Source organism: Aristolochia californica, unplaced genomic scaffold (assembly GCF_029961685.1).
Source record: "Aristolochia californica isolate CCGP_79_NKW_82.1479 unplaced genomic scaffold, dmAriCali1.0.hap1 SCAF_2, whole genome shotgun sequence".
In the NCBI taxonomy this organism is placed as follows: Eukaryota; Viridiplantae; Streptophyta; class Magnoliopsida; order Piperales; family Aristolochiaceae; genus Aristolochia; species Aristolochia californica.
The window spans coordinates 45,834,414-45,852,323 of record NW_027181881.1 but is presented as its reverse complement, the minus strand read 5'-3'; the positions used below and the strand labels follow the sequence as shown (position 1 = coordinate 45,852,323).

The following is a 17,910-nucleotide window of genomic DNA, read 5'->3' as shown; positions in this document are numbered from 1 at the left end:
ACTCGTTGATTTTGAATTTTTGTTGCATTTCAACATTTGCATGAACAAAAAAAGGGTAGAGATTGGGATAAATTTGAGCTCCTACATTTGAGGATCAAACCAGAAAATACACCAAGGCTCTTTTCTCCTTCTTCGAATCAGCCGGCCAGAGAAACGGGGGAAAAAAGAAGAGGGATTCCGTAACTGTTTGTTTACTCTGCGATCGTCGTTTCTGCCAGGTGAGTTTGGTTTTTGTTGGTTTTGCGTATTCCGGGTTGTCCTCGGAAAAAGGTTTTTGAGCTCCGATCACCACTTGTCCCGTTTACTTTTTGTGGTTTTCATGCTTTTGTTGGACCAGAAGCGCTGCTTTTCTTTTGTTTATTTATTTTTTATTTTTTTGAAATTGTTCGATTTTGATTATGTTGGGTTGGTGGTGTTTTTTACGGTTGGAGATTACTGTTGCTTGAGATTGCGTAAGCGAAAGCTGTCGTTTCTGGCAAATTGTCGGATTCTCATGTCGAAAATGATGCATTTTACCAATTTTCTGTTTTCCTTTTTTTGCGTTATTCGTTATTCGTTTTTCTTCTTCTATCCGGATATAGATGAATTTGATAGATGATTGGTGCCGGTGTTTTTGGTGCTTGGCTTGTTTGTTTTGAAATGCTTCCTGGATGGATATTCTGGATGGATATCCTGGGCTTTCCATCTGATTGGCTTCTTGTAGTTAATCACTTCAAAAAAATTTCTTAACGAGTTGAATCTTCTGAAAAAGGTCGTTAGGATTGTTTTTCAAAGTATTTAGGTTGGCCATTTAAGGCGATTAGAGTTGGATCAGTGAACATCTTAGATTTATATTGCATGACGTGACTGACGTTGAGACTTTTTATTCGTTATTTCATTCTTTCCCTTCATGAGAGATTCCTAACGATTTGATTTAACAGTTTCTTGCTGGCAGGTTTTTGAGCGTTTCCTCAGAATAGCCTTCTTCTGAACCGTACTTATAAAAGACGGCCAAAACGATTAAACATGGGTGTTGACACAAAGACTGTTCTATTTCATACCAGGAGAGTTCTGATCTTTTCTATCAGAACTTGGTGGAAATCTCTCTGTGATCATCCTTTCGTTTGGATTATGATGTTTTTTACCCTCTTAGTGTATAGATTTCTCCCTTCTGTTTTTGCTTTCTTGGTCTCGTCTTCCCCAGTCATTGTCTGCACTGCTATTCTTCTTGGCACCCTTTTGAGCTTTGGACAGCCAAACATTCCTGAAGTAGAAGAAGAGGAAAAGAGAAACCAGAGTATATCTGCCCTAAAGTCTGCTGGGCCTGCTGATAACCTCATTGTAGACAAAGATGCAAGCTTTTCAGTGGAGACCCATTTGGAGAAGAGAGAAGAGAGTGAACAAAGGTTGATAAAAGAGGAAAAACAACTTGATAAGGATAAACTTATCGAGGGCAGGCCTGAAGTCAGTGAAAAACAGGTGGAAGATCCTGCCGTAGGAAAGCAAGAATTCACTACCTATTTGGGCAGTCAAGTTGATTCACTGCAAGGGTCATCTTTGAACCAGACTGATGATGGTCATGATGATTCTTCAGACTCTGGTTCAGATCATTCTGAAAGTTCTTCCCCTGATGCATCAATGACTGACATAATGCCAATGCTGGATGAGCTTCACCCGCTTTTGGAAGCTGATGCTCCAAAGGCTTCACATAAGTCTCCTGAAGACTTTGATGGAGCTTCTGAACAATCTTCTCAAAGTAATGAATCTGATAATGGTAGTGAGGAATTGGCCGAGGATGGAGACAATCAAGAAGAAGAAGCACAAGAAGACCAAGAAGATCAGGAAGATGGATCTGCTGTTGTGGTTACATGGACTGAAGATGATGAGAAGAATCTGAAGGATATAAAAAATTTGGAGCTTGAAAGGAATCAAAAAATGGAAAAATTGATTGCAAAACGGATAGCAACAAAGAATCAGAAAGCCATGGCTGAGAGGAACCTGATAGATTTGGACACTATTCCAATTCAAATATCTCCTATTTCTACTGGAAGAAGAAATCCATTTGATATCCCCTTTGATTCAAATGAAGCCATGGGTTTGCCACCCATACCAGGTTCAGCCCCATCAGTTCTATTGCCTAGAAGGAATCCATTTGATCTTCCTTTTGACCAGACTGTTGAAAGCAGCAGTGTGGAGACGGTTGAGAAATTGAACCATGAGGAGCTACCTACAGTTCATCAGAGAGAAGCGTTTTTCAGAAGACACGAAAGCTTTACCATTGGTACTTCTTTCAACACTGAATTACAGACTGAGAAGAATGAAAGTGCTAATCTGAAGCCATACTTTGTTGTAGATAGAACTGGATCAGAGGAGTTAAGTGTTTCTTCATTCCAAAGACAATTAATTGAAAAGAGTGACAAGCTGAGCTCAGTTCATGAAACTGATACCATGTTGTCTGTGGCAGATCAAGATGATGCCAGAGACCTACTTGATCAGGAATCACATGTAGAAAGCGAGGTAGTTTCTCGTGTTATGACCAATGTCGAACAAGAGAACCAAAGCCAATCCTCTGAAGAAGTAGATTCAATTGATACTGAGCAAGAAAACTCTGAGGGTCATCTGAATGCTTCTGAAATCTCTTTCAAAGTTTTGGAAGAGGATGAAATCAATCATGCGGTGTCAGAGGTTGTTGACGAGAAGTACAGTGGCGGGTCTAGTTCATCTGCATCCTCTGAAGGGAATGAAAAGATTAATCGTGAGAAAACACATGATGACCCTTCAAAATGGTCAACTGAATCAATCCAGTCTAGCATGACAGAGATGGAGCGAGCAGAGGAAGTACAAGCTGTGGGGCCAGTTTATGATTCTAGCCCTACTGCTGCGGACAAATCTCGCTCTAACTTGTTAGTTGTGGAAAGAGATTTGATTTATGACAAGGGAGCTTCCAGTTCGTCTGCAATCCAGGACAGTAATGTTGTGGCCCCAGATGGGGGTTTAAGTCTGTCACCAGTTGAAGCCAACCTCTCTACTTTGGAAGGCGAGACCAAGCAAAAGGATATCGGATCTAGTGTTGAAGTGTCTTGGCCCATTTCATCCCATATTGCTGCATTGGATGAGTATGAGTCAAGATCCAGGGGGATTACTGAAATTAGTGAAGAGGATGTAATTCAAACTGGATTAGCAGGAGCTCGACATACCATAGTTGATTCTGCTGAAACACTATCTTTGGAATCGGAAGCCACAGACGCTTCCCATGATCTGACTACATCCTCTTCTGACAGAGATTCTGATAATGAATCCCAGGTATGTAGTCTGTCGTTTTTATGGCACTAATGTTCTAGATATATATTTGGAAAAATGAAGAGGATCCAGTTCAATACTATTGTTGTATGTTATCCTCACAGCAATGTCAATGGGCATTTCTAGTATATACAAAGAACCTAATGCTGCAATGACTGCTGATGTTTGTGACATTTCACAATAATTTCATATCTTTTTTTGTCTTAGTAGTTAATGAAATGGCAGGAGACTAATTAGTTTTTCTAATTTTTTAAACAGAGAAATTTGAAAGAGATGGTTAGTGGACCTGAAAATATTACTTCTCTGGGTGCTTTGGAGATGAATTCTGAAAATTTTGGGGATAAATCCATTTCAGATTCCTTGAGTTTCAATAAATTGACTGATGGAAATGAGAAACCGAATGAGGAAGACGGGGTTGCAGGACAGGTCAAAGAGATTGATGAGAGCTTGCTGTCAGAGTTGGATGCTGTTGGTAACTTTAGTGTGGAAAAAAATGCTCAGACCACAAACCTTGATGTTGTAATGGATTCCTCCAGTGGAAAGGGCATGCAGGGTAGCCTTCCTGTGATGAAGCTTGTCAATCTTGAGGAATCTTCAGTGGAGGTTGGGTCTGCCAAACCTCAAGAGGCAGAGGAGTGTGCTCCGGAGATGGAAGTTCTGGAAGCAAGGTCATTGGAAGATATTGATTCAGCTTTTAAGCAAATCCATGGGGAAGTCGAGAAATCAGATGCTCTCGAGTCAGTAGATGGGATTTCTACAGTAATACACCCTAATTCAGGGCTTGAAGTGGTCGAGGCCAGTTCTGTTGAAGACCTCAATTTGGCAATTAAGCAACTTACTGAAAGAGATTCTGACAATTCGGCTGTTTTTCATCTGGGTACTGAAAAGCCAAAGATGGTGCAGTCTGAAATTATGTCTGTTGAAACTGTTCAAGAATGTGATGACCCCATGACTAAAAAAATGGGATCTGTGGAGGCAGCTGCTGGAAATGCAGAAGAATTAACTGCTCTCCAGTCAAGCAATGAAAAACCACAGCCTGTGAAGTCAGAAGTTGGACCTACTGAAGTTCATGCTAGAGAAAGACATGGAAATCCGATTATTAATGAAACAAAATCTTTTGAGACCGTTGAGCAACTTAATGAAGGAGATATTGATGACTTCGTTGTTCTTGAATCAACCAATGAGAAACCTCAAGTGGGAGTAGGATCTGGTGAATTGCAGGTGGGAGAGAGATGCACAGTACCCATTGTCATTGAAGAAAGATCTTCTGAATTTGGTCCTACTGAACCTAGCATTAAGAAGCCACAGCTGCTGACATCTGAAGTTGGGTCTGCGGCAGCTAGTGGAATGGACGGGCACAAGGAATCCATCAATAATGAAGAGATAGCTTCTGAGGTTACTAAGCAATTAAGTGAAGGTGACACTAGCGAACTGGCTGGTCTTGAAAAAGGCGATGAGAAGGTACAGCTTGTGCAATCTGGAGGGTCTGTTGCACTTGAAACGGCAAGACTCACAGAATTCATTGGAAATGAAGTACATTCTCCGGGGGAGATCAAGTCAGCTACAGAATCTGTGGCTCAAGAAGGTGGCTCAAGTATAGAAGACCACAGCACTGAAAAGTTGAATGAAGCAGTTAAAGAAAAGTCAGATGGTTCAAACTTGAAGGGAAGACCCAAGAAAAAATCTGTATCTGGTAAATCTGTCTCAGATTCAAGCTCAAGCTCAAGTTCCAGTTCCAGTGATTCTGATTGACAGATGGAACACAAGTCTGAACAGAGATCAATAGAAAAACAGACAACAAGGAACAGTATTGAGTATGGGTCTTTGTTTTTCAGAAGTGGCTGTATTTCTTGAGGAACTCATGGGTTTTGTTTTGTGGGCTTGCTAGAATTGGTTCCTGTCTCTGATTTTGATCATAGTGGTTGGGGTTGATTTTTGTAGTTTTCTATTGAGAAATTTGGATGAGTAGGTGAATAGAATTTTGTTGGTTACCTTGATTGTGTGTGAGTGTGGGACTATAGGCTTTTTCTCTTCCTTCCTTGATTGCGTTTTGTTTAATTTTTGTAAATTATTTAAATATACTTTGCAACTGAATGCGTAATGAATTGTTTTCTTTTTATGATCGTGAGTTTGTGAGTGATCCAAATTCTCCTCTTGAGATCAAAATACGCTAATCATGCCTCGGCAATTTGATAGGTACAAGCAAGAGGGCTTAGGCCGAGACAGTTTAACTGAATGGGTCAACTAGGTTTTGATTTTTCTGTGAGTGGGTGTCAATAAAATAAAATAAAATAAAATAATTTTCCGATTAAGTATCCAAGGTACTTTTACCAGATCACCCATTTACTATTTCATAAATGAAACATAAATGGTAATAGATTGTTTCATACATGATTACTTAATTATATTATATTTTATGATTTTAATGATCTGATTCAGATTTTATAACGCTAGCTGCATCAATTATATAAAAATAAATTAAATATGAACCTAAGTTTTTAGAGGAGGAAAAATTTGGGTATACTCCTTTTTATTTTTATATAAATTAATACTACTTTTTTTTTAATTTTAATTTTTAGATTATCTTAGTGGGCTCAATGCCGCAGAGGATGGATCTCAATCCAAATTTGGGCTGGGCTATCTTTACGGGCCCAGATGACTCTGCTGACAAGGGAGGTTCCTTTCGGATCTTTCCTGCCGGTAGAGAGCGATCTTTCACCGCTTTCACCGAAATCGAGCGGCTGCAAGGGCTATTTAAGAGCGTAAAATAGTCGAAGTTTTCTTTTTTGTTTCCCTCTTTTGGATCGACCGATCTCCCGACTATTCCAGGAGGCAGAGACCAAGCTTCTCCGTTTTCATTCATGATCTTCACGAGTTCGGAAGAAATCCACTGACATCTTACGATTCTTAGTAGTTGAAAGCTTTTGCACTGAGGTATTCTGAAGATTCCTTTTATACATCGTGGTTTTTGGGGTTGTATAGACATATTAAAGTCATTTCCTGTGTTGATAATTGGGAGTGGACGTTGTGAAAGTAGCAAATATTGATATTTCGGGTCTGTACTTCTCAATTTTAGCTTTCCATACTCTGTGAGATTGTGATGTAAGATCCTTGATGCTGCCCTGTTGTCCTAACATATTTTATTTCTTCATTTTTCTCTTATAGCTAATGTTCAGCTGTTTAAATTGCTTTCGGTTTTCAGCTTTTCCTGGTCTGACGGTTGTCTGTTCTGATCCCGTTTTTTTTTAAACTTTGCTGCAGTGAGATGTCAAGGTTTAATGTTGGTGGGAAGGTCGTAGAGGCAGTTGACTTGCTAAGAAAGAGAAACTGGCCATGGCGGTTGGACGTGTGGCCCTTTGCCATTTTTTATGCAGCTTGGCTTTTAATTGTTCTTCCTACCATCGATTTTATAGATGCTTCTATAGTTTTCGGTGGGTTGGTCACATTTCATATACTGGTGCTGCTCTTCACTGCTTGGTCAGTGGATTTCAGATGTCTTGTCCAGTATAACAAGGTAAGATGATCTTATTGAAACTTTGATGCACACATTTTTAGGCGTTCAATTAATCCTTTAGTCGTGTGTTGAGTTGTGGAAACTCCATCTAGTCTCGTATGAAATACGCTGTTTTTTTTTTTTTTTTTTTCACACGAGACAATCCTTTTTGTTGCAAGACTGCAACTACTGATTCTCGGTAAATAAGAAACTGCGAATTAGCCTAGTGGAGATCTATTTTGCATTTCTTATTGAGATTTCAGTAGTCCCTCTATCTTCTTTAGAAATTTTTGAATGTACTCAATGGCCAAACGGCTGGGCTACCAAGCATGGTTTATATCTTGGATTTTTTCATCTTAAAGCTAATAAAACTAACTTTGCTTTTTGGTTTAATATATTTCCTGTGTAAAAATCCTTTTTTTCAATAAAAAAATCCCTTATTAGTTGATAAATTAAATCCTTGTTGCTTTAGTGCCCCCAATTTTTATACCTCCCTAAATTTCGGCTGCATGCATTGTTGCTTTGATCTTTAGGAGGTCAGTTGTTTACTCCTTTCATTGGAAAAATGTTTCCTGGAAATAAAATCAACATGTAAAACAATGTTGATAGAGATTGCAAGTTATCGGTTTCTTCTTTTAGTTCCTAACATCATGTTTTATAATTTTGCCTATTTGTTTCATTTTTCAGGTGAACAGTATTCACCTTGCAAATGCATGCAAAATTACTCCAGCAAAATTTTCTGGATCAAAAGAGATTGTGCCACTTCATTTTCGTAGATTGGTAAGTTATATTTCTTTAACTGAAGGTTTTTCAGCAAAGAGGATAGAGGGTGGATTTTTACATTTCATGTTCCTTGCAGCATCTTTGTCTACCTTTCCTTCTGTCATACAATTGTCACTTGGAGTTTGGGGTGCTTAAGAACATTGAAGTTTGGATAACTTTATTTTTTTCGTATTTTTTGAATATTGTGCTCTTTTAACTCAATGTTTGAATGTTTCAGTCAGTTGGGTCATCAGCAGCCTTATCATCGGATGTGGAAGAAATTTATTTTGATTTCAGAAAGCAGCGCTTCATTTTCTCTAAGGAAAATGACACCTTTTGCAAGCTTCCATACCCAACCAAAGAAACGTTTGGGTATTATCTGAAAAATTCTGGACATGGTTCAGAGGCTAAAGTTTCTACTGCCATTGAGAAGTGGGGTCGCAATGTGTAAGTTACTCTGCTCATTTTGCTATGGCTGTTATTCATTTTTGTTTTATTATTAGATTGGACTCTCTCTATCTAACTATATATTGTGAACTAATAAAAAAAAAGTATATCACTTTACTAAGATGCCATAGCTGTTCTAGAGACCATGGCAAAATGTGGGAGACAGATGAGTAGTAAAACAATTTATTTGCTTATTTGGAAGTGGTTTATGGCTATATATCCTTAACTTGTATTGTAATTCATAATCTTATGAAAGACCTTGACGACATTCTCTTTTTAATAAGCCTAATTTCTCTCTTTTTTTAAGGGAAAAATCCTTAACATGTTTGATTTGTAAGTACTGTTAGTTATTTCCGGTTTTGGCTAAAGATTTGTTACTTGGCAAGTTCCTCTGATTTTGTCCAAATGGATGCTTACCCTATTGGAAGCTTACCTTAAAATCATTTTGTACAATACAACTATTAAATATGGGATAATTAGTGATGTTAGTCTTAAGTTAATTTAATTTACATTTTCCCCTCTTGACGCCATTGATTATTCTTAGGTGCTAACTCGACATGTCTGGATTTTTCAGATTTGACTATCCTCAACCTACATTCCAGAAGTTGATGAAAGAACATTGTATGGAGCCCTTCTTTGTCTTTCAGGTGAACTATGATACAGTGAAATCTTATTGCTTGAGCTTGTGCTTGTATCAGCTTTTCTAAATTTTTCTTGTTGTTTATATCTTTAAAACTCAGTTTCCTTGATACTCTAGGTCTTCTGTGTGGGTCTCTGGTGTTTGGACGAATATTGGTACTACAGTTTGTTCACGTTGTTCATGTTATTTCTGTTTGAGTCAACAATGGCAAAAAGTCAGTTGAAGACGCTAACTGAACTTAGACGTGTAAGAGTGGACAGTCAAACACTGATGGTTCATCGCTGTGGAAAGTATGTAATTTCTTCAACCATTCTATTTGCACCATTGGTTACTTGATTTTATGTTTGAGATAGTTTTTGAACAAACAAGCCTAAATAGCTAATTGTAGTTCATCCCTTCTGTGTCTGTAGGTGGGTGAAGCTGTCAGGAACAGATCTTCTTCCTGGAGATATTGTTTCCATTGGACGATCTGCTGGTCAAAATGGAGAAGATAAGTCTGTCCCTGCTGACATGCTTATCTTAGCCGGAAGTGCTATCGTTAATGAAGCTATTCTCACAGGCGAGTCTACCCCTCAGTGGAAGGTGGTTCTCTTTCAAATTGCATCTCTCTCTCTCTCTCTCTCTCTCTCTCTCTCAAATATTGTGTTTCAAGATTAGGACCGGATTATTACTTGAGCAACTTGCTGCACTGCATCAAGTGATAGTTGAGTGACTGATTCATGCATGCAGAGGATTGGGTATGCAATGTCTTTATTGTTCATGTCATGATTGAATGTTAGTTTTAGGAACAAAATTTTGCTTTAACCTCATTTTTCCTGAAAAAGAGTTTACTTTCTGGGATTCACCATATAGAATACTGATTGTCTCGACATATTTCTTCTTTTTATATCATGACTTTTTTATTTGTGTTAATCTATTGGATCATGCTTTATTATGTGTGATTGATCTCGCTGAAATGTGGCTATTTATGACAAAGAAATACTACTGAATTGTGGTTGGTGTAGTCTTCGATGATCCATTTTTGAGGGGTTGAGAACTCAGCACAATACCTAAATAGGTTTAGTTAGGATTAGACTCACTGACCCACATGGATTAATGAGTACAAAGATCTTTAGTTTATTAGTTGGGAAAAAGGTTTTCTAAGTTGGCTAGTCATTTTGGGATGGGCCTTGGACCCAACTTCACATGGTATCAGAGCGGGTATTCATTTGTGGGCCTACACCTAAATTATCCACTTATAGAGCTACAAAAGAGGGCCTACACCTAAACTATTCACTTGTAGAGCCACAAAAGAGGGCCTACACCTAAACTATCTACTTGTAGAGCCTCAAAAGAGCCTACACCTAAAACTATCCACCTGTAGAACTACAAAAAAAGGGCCTACACCTAAACTATCCACTTGTAGAGCTACAAAAAGAGGGCCTATACGTGAGGGGGAATGTTTAGGAATAGTCCCACATGGATTAGTGAGTACAAAGATCTTTAGTTTATTAGCTGGGAAAGAGGTTTCCTAAGTTGGCTAGTCATTTTGGGATAGGCCCCCAAACTTCACACTGACCGTGATTCAGTTTGAATATACTCAAGTTTTACTTTAGTTATTTACACCTATATAATTCTAGCATGTCATTGCTGTATTCCATACAACATATATGTTATTTCAGTTCAGTGTTTTTGTTCAGTGTTTTTTTTTTTTGAAAGCAATGAGCTCTTAGCTTTCTGATGTAGAAATCAATTTGCAGTACAACATATAATTGTTTTTATTATTAAGAAAGGGGAATTAGCATTCACTTTGTATCTGAGCTTGCTAAAGTAGAAATTATATTTCTTGCGCATATGTTTCTTTATTTTATATTTTTTATCATATTTGGTCTAATTAGAATATATTCTAAGTCTATTTTTTTATTGCTATAAAATAGTTATATTTTTTATTCTGTTGTTGAGAATTTTGTTTTCTTCATATGATGTGTCCATCTGGTCCAACATTGAAAATTTGGGTTGGGGGTTAGGGTTTAGGTTGAGCGGAAGTTAAGTTATGGGTAGTTCGGGTTGGTCTCAAAAGCATCACCTCAACCCGGTTGTAGCTCTAGAAAGGCTGGTGGGTGGTATGTTTGAATGTTTCAACATTGAAACAAGTTAGTTGATCAGGAGTTTTTGTATTGGGATGATCAACATAATGTACTGTACAAAAAATATTGAAGCAATGTTCACAGAATTGCCTGAGAAAGTAAGACTATTGGTGACATGTAGAATTTACAGAGAAATTGCTTATTCATCCTGACAAATGATTTTTTTTTTTTTAGGAATAAGCCTTTATACCGTTAACTTTGTCCTGGTGCATTTATTTTGTCATGATTAAAGAGAATTAGAAACACAGCAAGTCCTTCTGTATTTATGTACTTCTGGCAACCAAGACGCAAGTTCTTTTGTGCCATTTATTCCTAAGATCTGGAATTTTGTATTTTATTCATTAGACTGTTGCCTTCAGGTTTCAGTAGCAGGCCGTGGATTAGAGGATAAACTATCTTGTAAAAGAGATAAAAGCCATATTTTATTTGGTGGGACAAAGATATTACAGCACACTTCAGATAAGGTATCCGAGATTGCTTATTTATTCCCTTAAAATTTAGTATTGTTTCTATAGATATAAATCTATTCATGAATTTCATACCATCAGTTATTTATGTGTTTTTCATGGATTTAGACTATGCATCTCAAAACGCCTGATGGTGGTTGCTTGGCTCTGGTTCTAAGGACTGGGTTTCAGACAAGTCAAGGAAAATTAATGAGAACAATTTTGTTTTCGACTGAAAGGGTAATGGCTCCAGTAACTTTTCACTGGAAGATAATAGACAGACGACTTTTCCTTTTTATTTTGTAATCTTACTTCGAACGTGGTGGATTCCAGGTTACAGCAAACAGCTGGGAAAGCGGCCTATTCATTCTTTTCTTAGTTTTCTTTGCTATCATTGCTGCTGGGTATGTGTTGAAAAAGGTAGGTTAAGAGTATACTGATAGGTATTTAATAGTAAGATAGTTTTTGTTGCATGCATGACTTTTTAGCCTTGGGTAATCTGACAAATGAATCTGTGAATTAGGGTTTAGAGGATCCAACAAGAAGCAAATACAAGCTCTTCTTGAGTTGTTCACTAATTGTTACTTCTGTGATACCTCCTGAGCTGCCTATGGAGCTGTCTATAGCTGTTAATACATCACTTATACAATTAGCACGTCGTGGGATATTTTGCACAGAACCATTTCGAATACCTTTTGCTGGGAAGGTCAGTTTGAGCAAAGATAAGATAATAGTTCTGCTTGTTTAAATCAAAAGTTGCACTTAGTTAAATTTTCCACATGCAGGTTGACATTTGCTGTTTTGACAAGACTGGAACTCTCACTTCAGATGACATGGTACTGTGGCTATAGTTGTTGACCTTTTTCATGTGTTCTAGTCTGATCTTACTTTTTGAGGAAAGAAAAAGTAGTTGAGGTTTCTTCTCGTTATTTATTTTCTCATTTCCATTTACCTTAGGAATTTCAAGGAGTAGTTGGCTTATCTGAGAATGAGAATTTGGAGACGGATATGGCAAAGGTGCCTAGCCGAACAGTACAAGTTCTTGCTGCTTGCCATGCCTTGGTATTTGTGGACAATAAACTGGTAATATATCTTCTTCATTAGAGCTTTACCTCCTGAATAATTTATGCTTTTAGATAGTTTTCAGAATGCACTTATGTTTCTTAGCAACTGGTGGCTGTAGGTTGGTGATCCTCTTGAGAAGGCAGCGCTTAAAGGAATAGATTGGATATATACATCCGATGAGAAGGCCACGCCTAAAAAGTAAGTTGCAACTCTTCCTTCTTATCAGGTTTCGAATGCTACTTATCTTAAAAATAATCATTTAATTTTTCCATCCTGAGGAGAAAGAGAGAATATTCCTTTTAGTATTTTAGTATCTGACAGAGTTTTTTGCCAGTTAAATTTAATTCCTCAATTTTTGTTACTGAAATGTAGGCACTACTAACCTTTCGAACTGCTTTTGAATCTGTTAATGAATTATGTCAACTGAAAACTGTGTAATTCCGAATCTGCAATTTCTGCCTGGTGCAATTCCAATACTGGGAACCTTAGCTGCTTCTAATTTTCTTAACTATTATGTTAGAGCAACAGTAAGCTACTTGCAGAGGCTACACTTGAGAAGGCTAAGGCTTAATGGAACTGGAGGAGCATCAAGGGGTTCTGCAAGGATGGGATCATGATTCATAATCTCATGTTTGAAGTTTACCCCAAGCATGCCTTTTGTAATTATAGCATTAGGCCTGTCATTCTTTTTTCCCATGCAAATGGTTATTCTAGTTGTCAGTTGTTGGGACTTACAGTGATAGGCAGATCAGTGTATTGTTGACTGCATATTGAGCTTTCAATGCACCACTTGAGGGCTAATCTTCCTGTGTTTGTCTTTAACAACAGAGGGAGTGGTCATCCTGTGCAGATTGTTCAGAGACATCACTTTGCATCACATCTAAAACGAATGGCTGTTGTTGTTCGTGTTCAGGAAGAATTTCTTGCTTTTGTGAAGGTTGATTTCTCCTCTTAAATAGAACTTTGTATGCCAATATGCATACCATCAAATTTAGATTCTAGAAGTATTATAATCATGGTACAAATGCTGGCAACTATATTGCAGGGTGCCCCAGAAACAATCCAGGATAGGCTTATGGATTTGCCACCATTTTATGTTGAGACCTACAAGAAATATACTCGACAGGGGTCTCGGGTTCTGGCTCTCGCATTTAAGCATCTTCCAGAAATGGCGGTAAGCACTAACTGCTAAAACTTTCTTGCTTAAACAAACTATATAACAATTCCTACACAAACATTAGAGGGCAAAAGATCTCACCACACATGAGTTGCTTGTAAGTTACACGGGAAATTTTGAGCCCTAGTTACAAAAAAAAAAAAAAAAAAACAGTATGTATGTAAGGAACAGCTGTGTATACGCTTGCTAAAATCGCCTGTTATTAATATCCAAATATCTGTGTCCACTCCATTTTCTCTTGGCAAATTAAGCGAAGTTGTGAGATCACATACACCCTGTAATAACCTAAAAGGTTCTCTCTCTCTGCAAGGCAAATATGCACTTGCCTGGTAGGAATTTTTGGAACTAATGTTAGGGTTTAAGTAGGTGGTTTTTTTCTAAAGAAGTTCTTGTTCTTGGGCTTAGGTTGCATTTGTTTCATAGAGAAACTGTTCTTATGAATTAGTTTGAATATCAGTTACTTTTTTTATGTGCTCCATGCACATTTATGAGGATAATTGTCAATTCCTTTAAGCTTTAAGCATGCACTGAATGGATGTTTCTTTAGCAGGTTAACGAAGCTAGAAGCTTGGATAGGGATTTGGTGGAGAGCAACCTAACTTTTGCCGGTTTTGCGGTATTAGATTTGCCGAGTCTTTGAGTTTGATGTTGTCTGTGTATCTCTTGCTACAATCTCCACTTATTTTTATATTCTTTTTCCAGGTTTTTAACTGTCCTATCAGAGTGGACTCAGCATCTGTTTTATCTGAGTTGAAAGGATCATCACAGGACTTGGTAAACTAGTTAATCCCAACCATTAGTCTTGTGCATCTCTAAGCTTGTTTAGCTGCCTTTTGCGGAATTTTTTATCAAAAAACAAAAAAGGCAGTCTTTCCATTTCAGTTATCCATTTAACTGTTCAAGTGAATTTTTTGTGGTACATTTATAATGGTGTGTTACCTATTAAGCCACGACAATCCAATGCATTCTTAAGTTTGATCTGAGAAAAAAGTTTTGCATCAGGTTATGATTACTGGAGATCAAGCTTTGACAGCTTGCCATGTGGCTGGCCAAGTTCATATTATTTCAAAAGAAACATTAATTCTTACCCCATCAAAAAGTGGTGAAGGTTTCAAGTGGATTTCACCAGATGAAAATGAGATTGTTCCTTACCAGTAACTCTCTCTCTCTCTCTCTCTCTCTCTCTTTCAAAAAGTTCCTACCGTTTATATTCAGACATCGTTGTGGATTGCAGTGAGGATGAGGTGGACTCTCTGTCCGACTCATATGATCTTTGTATTGGAGGGGACTGCTTCGAAATGTTACAACAGAAATCAGCTGTGCTCAAAGTCATTCCATTTGTAAAGGTTCGTAAGACCAGATCATCCATAGTCAATGCCTCTTTTATCCCATGATCTTCATAGGTCTTTGCAAGGGGTGTTATCTAACAACTAACTGCAGGTCTTTGCAAGGGTTGCTCCCGAGCAGAAAGAGCTTATCTTGACCACTTTCAAAACAGTGGGAAGGATGACTTTGATGTGTGGAGATGGAACCAATGATGTAGGGGCTCTGAAACAGGTATATTGATATTTTCTGCTCAAAGTCTGATACACGAGCATGTGAATCACTATCAAAAGCAAATTTCTCAACTGTATCCCCATACGTTGTATGAAATATGTTTTGCTAATTAATAAAAGGTTGTCTAGTTTGTATGTTGAAACCTTTGTATAGACCTGCACAAATACATGTGAAGAGACGCATCCAACTCAAAATCAATCTTTAGATTGTAGAGGCCTTTGTTCTTATAGTGGGTTGTGGATCAATACATAACTGATATGAGACTATTTCTCAGTACTCCTCTTTTTGTAGGCCCTTATTATGGTTCCAAACATGTGGATAATTTTGGGTTGAGGCTCGTAAATCTTGTTCTGATATCTAATGCAAGCTCTTCTTCAAAAAAAAATCTAATGCAAGCTCACATGCACACATGTCCACTCTCAAAAAAATTAATAATAATAATAAAATAAAAATAAAATAAAAAATACTCCCTCTTCATCGTTCTAATGTACCATTGATGTCAACATACAGTCAAAGAGTTGATGTGTTCCCAACTCGCATGACTGGACATGTCAGGTGGTATTTGAGCCAAAAGCTTAGTTCCCTACATGGTCAACACAACCAACCTGTACTTAATTGAAGCAACTCGCCACTGTTTACTCATTGTATCTATCATCAGAGTCCTATTCCAGCTACTTGAGTTGATTTTTGTTAATCCGTATGTGTAGTTAAAACATGACCGACTTTTATAAATAGTCGTTCCATTTTGTAGTCATGAAGTTTGTCACTTTCGGTTTTTCAAAACAGTGGCAGAGAAAGGTTCTTGATCTCCATTTAGTTGAATATGATTTCCTTTTAGAGAGAAGTTTAAGATGCTTTCTATTATGTTAAAAACTTTTTTTTTTTGCTTTTTACAGCGAACATCATTAGAAGAGTATTTCTTTGGACTGTTATGTGTGACATATCTGAATTTTAGGACAAAAGGAAACTTCACGTTTTATTTTTTGACTTTTAAGTGGTCTTAAGCCTTATTATAGGACTTAGCCAATGAAGGGGTGTTAAAGATATTTCGATTGTGTTTTATCCAATGTGCCTTGATGTATAACTCCTTGAGAGTTATGTAGTAACTGTTCTACCAAACTGGAGTAATCTGTTTCCCATTATATTGAGGTTGACTTCAAAATGATTGTCAGGCCCATGTAGGTGTTGCTCTTCTCAATGCTGTCCCACCACCTCAAAAAGGAGATTCGCTGCAGCCAACGTCAAAGTCAGACCAAAAGTCATCTAAACCAAAGAAAACAAAGCCTGCATCAGACTCAGCAGATTCCTCTCTGAATGTCAATGGAGAAGACCATGGGAAAAGTAAAGCCTTGACCCGCCCTGATTCATCATCTAGTAATCGACATCTGACTGCGGCAGAGAAGCAACGTCAGAGACTAAAGAAACTAATGGACGAAATGAATGAAGAAGGGGATGGACGGGCTGCACCTATTGTCAAACTTGGGGATGCATCTATGGCATCGCCCTTCACTGCTAAGCATGCTTCTATAGCTCCTACGACAGACGTAATTCGACAAGGCCGGAGCACTCTTGTAACAACCCTTCAAATGTTCAAGATCCTGGGTCTGAACTGCCTTGCTACAGCTTATGTTCTCAGTGTCATGAACTTAGATGGAGTCAAACTTGGAGATGTCCAGGCTACCATCAGTGGCGTCTTCACAGCAGCCTTTTTCCTTTTCATCTCCCATGCCAGGCCCCTCCCAACCCTCTCAGCTGCACGTCCACACCCTAATATCTTCTGTGCCTATGTCTTTCTCTCTCTCCTTGGCCAATTTGCCGTCCATCTGTTCTTCTTAATCACTGCTGTTAATGAGGCTGGAAAATACATGCCAGAAGAATGCATCGAGCCGGATTCTGATTTCCACCCAAATCTGGTAAATACTGTATCATACATGGTCAATATGATGATTCAAGTGGCAACATTTGCAGTGAACTACATGGGTCATCCATTCAATCAGAGTATTCCAGAGAACAAACCCTTCTTATATGCCCTTATGGCTGCTGTTGGGTTCTTCACGGTTATCACTTCAGATTTGTTTAGGGATTTGAATGATTGGTTGAAGCTGGTTCCTCTGCCAGAGGCCATGAGGAGTAAACTTCTGATTGGGGCTTTTGCCATGTTTGGAGTGTGCTATGGATGGGAGAGATTTCTGAGGTGGGTGTTTCCTGGTCGCATCCCTGCATGGAAGAAAAAACAAAGGCAACAAGCTGCTACTTTGCAGAAAAAGCGAGTATGAGTCGTTAGGAGGGTCAACGAACTGGAGGCCTGCTTCTGTCCCCAGAAATGGAGCAGCAATTTTGGTTGTCCGTCTTATTCAGAATCTCGTGTTTCTTCTAGATGTTTTACTTCATTTGTTTTCCCCTATTTTATATTTTTAAATGGGGGAGGGGTTCAAAAGTTAGTACTACTGTAACGTTGGGCATGAATTAACAATATAGCGGCCAAAATGTTCGAAGCTTATTCGTGTATGTTTTATTTCAAACACCAGTCCGGTGAGCTTGAATCTTGATCACCATTACGGGCATTCATTTGCGTTTTCAGTTATGATGGTTGCACATCTGAACCCGAGTTATGCAGTATGGGCTTGTGCTTTCAAGGTTATTGTTGTGATCACATAGCATCGTGCACCAATCTCATTGAGCTGGTGATGTCGGTTACGCAATGCAGTACCCGTCGAAAATTAAACGGAATAAAGTAATCTTAGACCCCGACATCAGTCTTATAGACCTGGAGGCTCATGAAGACTTTGACATCCAGTTCAAGATGTTTGGTGCAATTAAATTACTTGAGGCAACTTGTGATTATCCTGAGAAGCTCCTGTAATGTGCCCGATCGATTCATCAAAGACTAGTCATAAATAAATGACGTATAGATCTGG

The 17,910-nt window shown here is 38.2% G+C and overlaps 2 protein-coding genes across 3 annotated transcripts; both read left to right on the top strand.

The window, feature by feature from the left end:
• The first annotated feature begins 61 nt into the window (after positions 1–61).
• Positions 62–5,270, top strand: LOC137955380 (probable GPI-anchored adhesin-like protein PGA55). 2 transcript variants are annotated; one of them, XM_068802295.1, is made up of 3 exons: positions 62–218; positions 935–3,282; positions 3,538–5,270. In XM_068802295.1, the coding sequence occupies exons 2-3, from the start codon at positions 1,006–1,008 to the stop codon at positions 5,029–5,031; spliced, it is 3,771 nt and encodes a 1,256-aa protein (XP_068658396.1). In that variant the 5' UTR covers positions 62–218; positions 935–1,005; the 3' UTR covers positions 5,032–5,270. The 2 variants fall into 2 exon arrangements, with proteins under 2 accessions (XP_068658396.1, XP_068658395.1); XM_068802294.1 differs by having other exon boundaries at positions 921–3,282.
• Positions 5,271–6,027: 757 nt separating this feature from the next.
• Positions 6,028–17,587, top strand: LOC137955381 (probable manganese-transporting ATPase PDR2). The gene is made up of 22 exons (XM_068802296.1): positions 6,028–6,213; positions 6,541–6,793; positions 7,460–7,552; positions 7,773–7,981; positions 8,556–8,628; positions 8,739–8,911; positions 9,032–9,203; positions 11,107–11,211; positions 11,323–11,433; positions 11,527–11,613; positions 11,717–11,899; positions 11,979–12,029; positions 12,151–12,276; positions 12,377–12,456; positions 13,087–13,195; positions 13,304–13,432; positions 13,986–14,051; positions 14,138–14,209; positions 14,438–14,589; positions 14,670–14,781; positions 14,876–14,992; positions 16,165–17,587. The coding sequence occupies exons 2-22, from the start codon at positions 6,545–6,547 to the stop codon at positions 17,266–17,268; spliced, it is 3,573 nt and encodes a 1,190-aa protein (XP_068658397.1). The 5' UTR covers positions 6,028–6,213; positions 6,541–6,544; the 3' UTR covers positions 17,269–17,587.
• The last annotated feature ends 323 nt before the right edge of the window (positions 17,588–17,910 follow it).

Coding starts and splice junctions, on each gene's coding strand:
- LOC137955380 (XM_068802295.1), top strand. CDS start 1,006: ATGGGTGTTGACACAAAGACTGTTCTATTTCATACCAGGAGAGTTCTG. Junction 3,283..3,537: donor ATTCTGATAATGAATCCCAG/GTATGTAGTCTG, acceptor TTTTTTAAACAG/AGAAATTTGAAAGAGATGGT.
- LOC137955381 (XM_068802296.1), top strand. CDS start 6,545: ATGTCAAGGTTTAATGTTGGTGGGAAGGTCGTAGAGGCAGTTGACTTG. Junction 7,982..8,555: donor GAGAAGTGGGGTCGCAATGT/GTAAGTTACTCT, acceptor TGGATTTTTCAG/ATTTGACTATCCTCAACCTA. Junction 14,590..14,669: donor AATGAGATTGTTCCTTACCA/GTAACTCTCTCT, acceptor TGTGGATTGCAG/TGAGGATGAGGTGGACTCTC.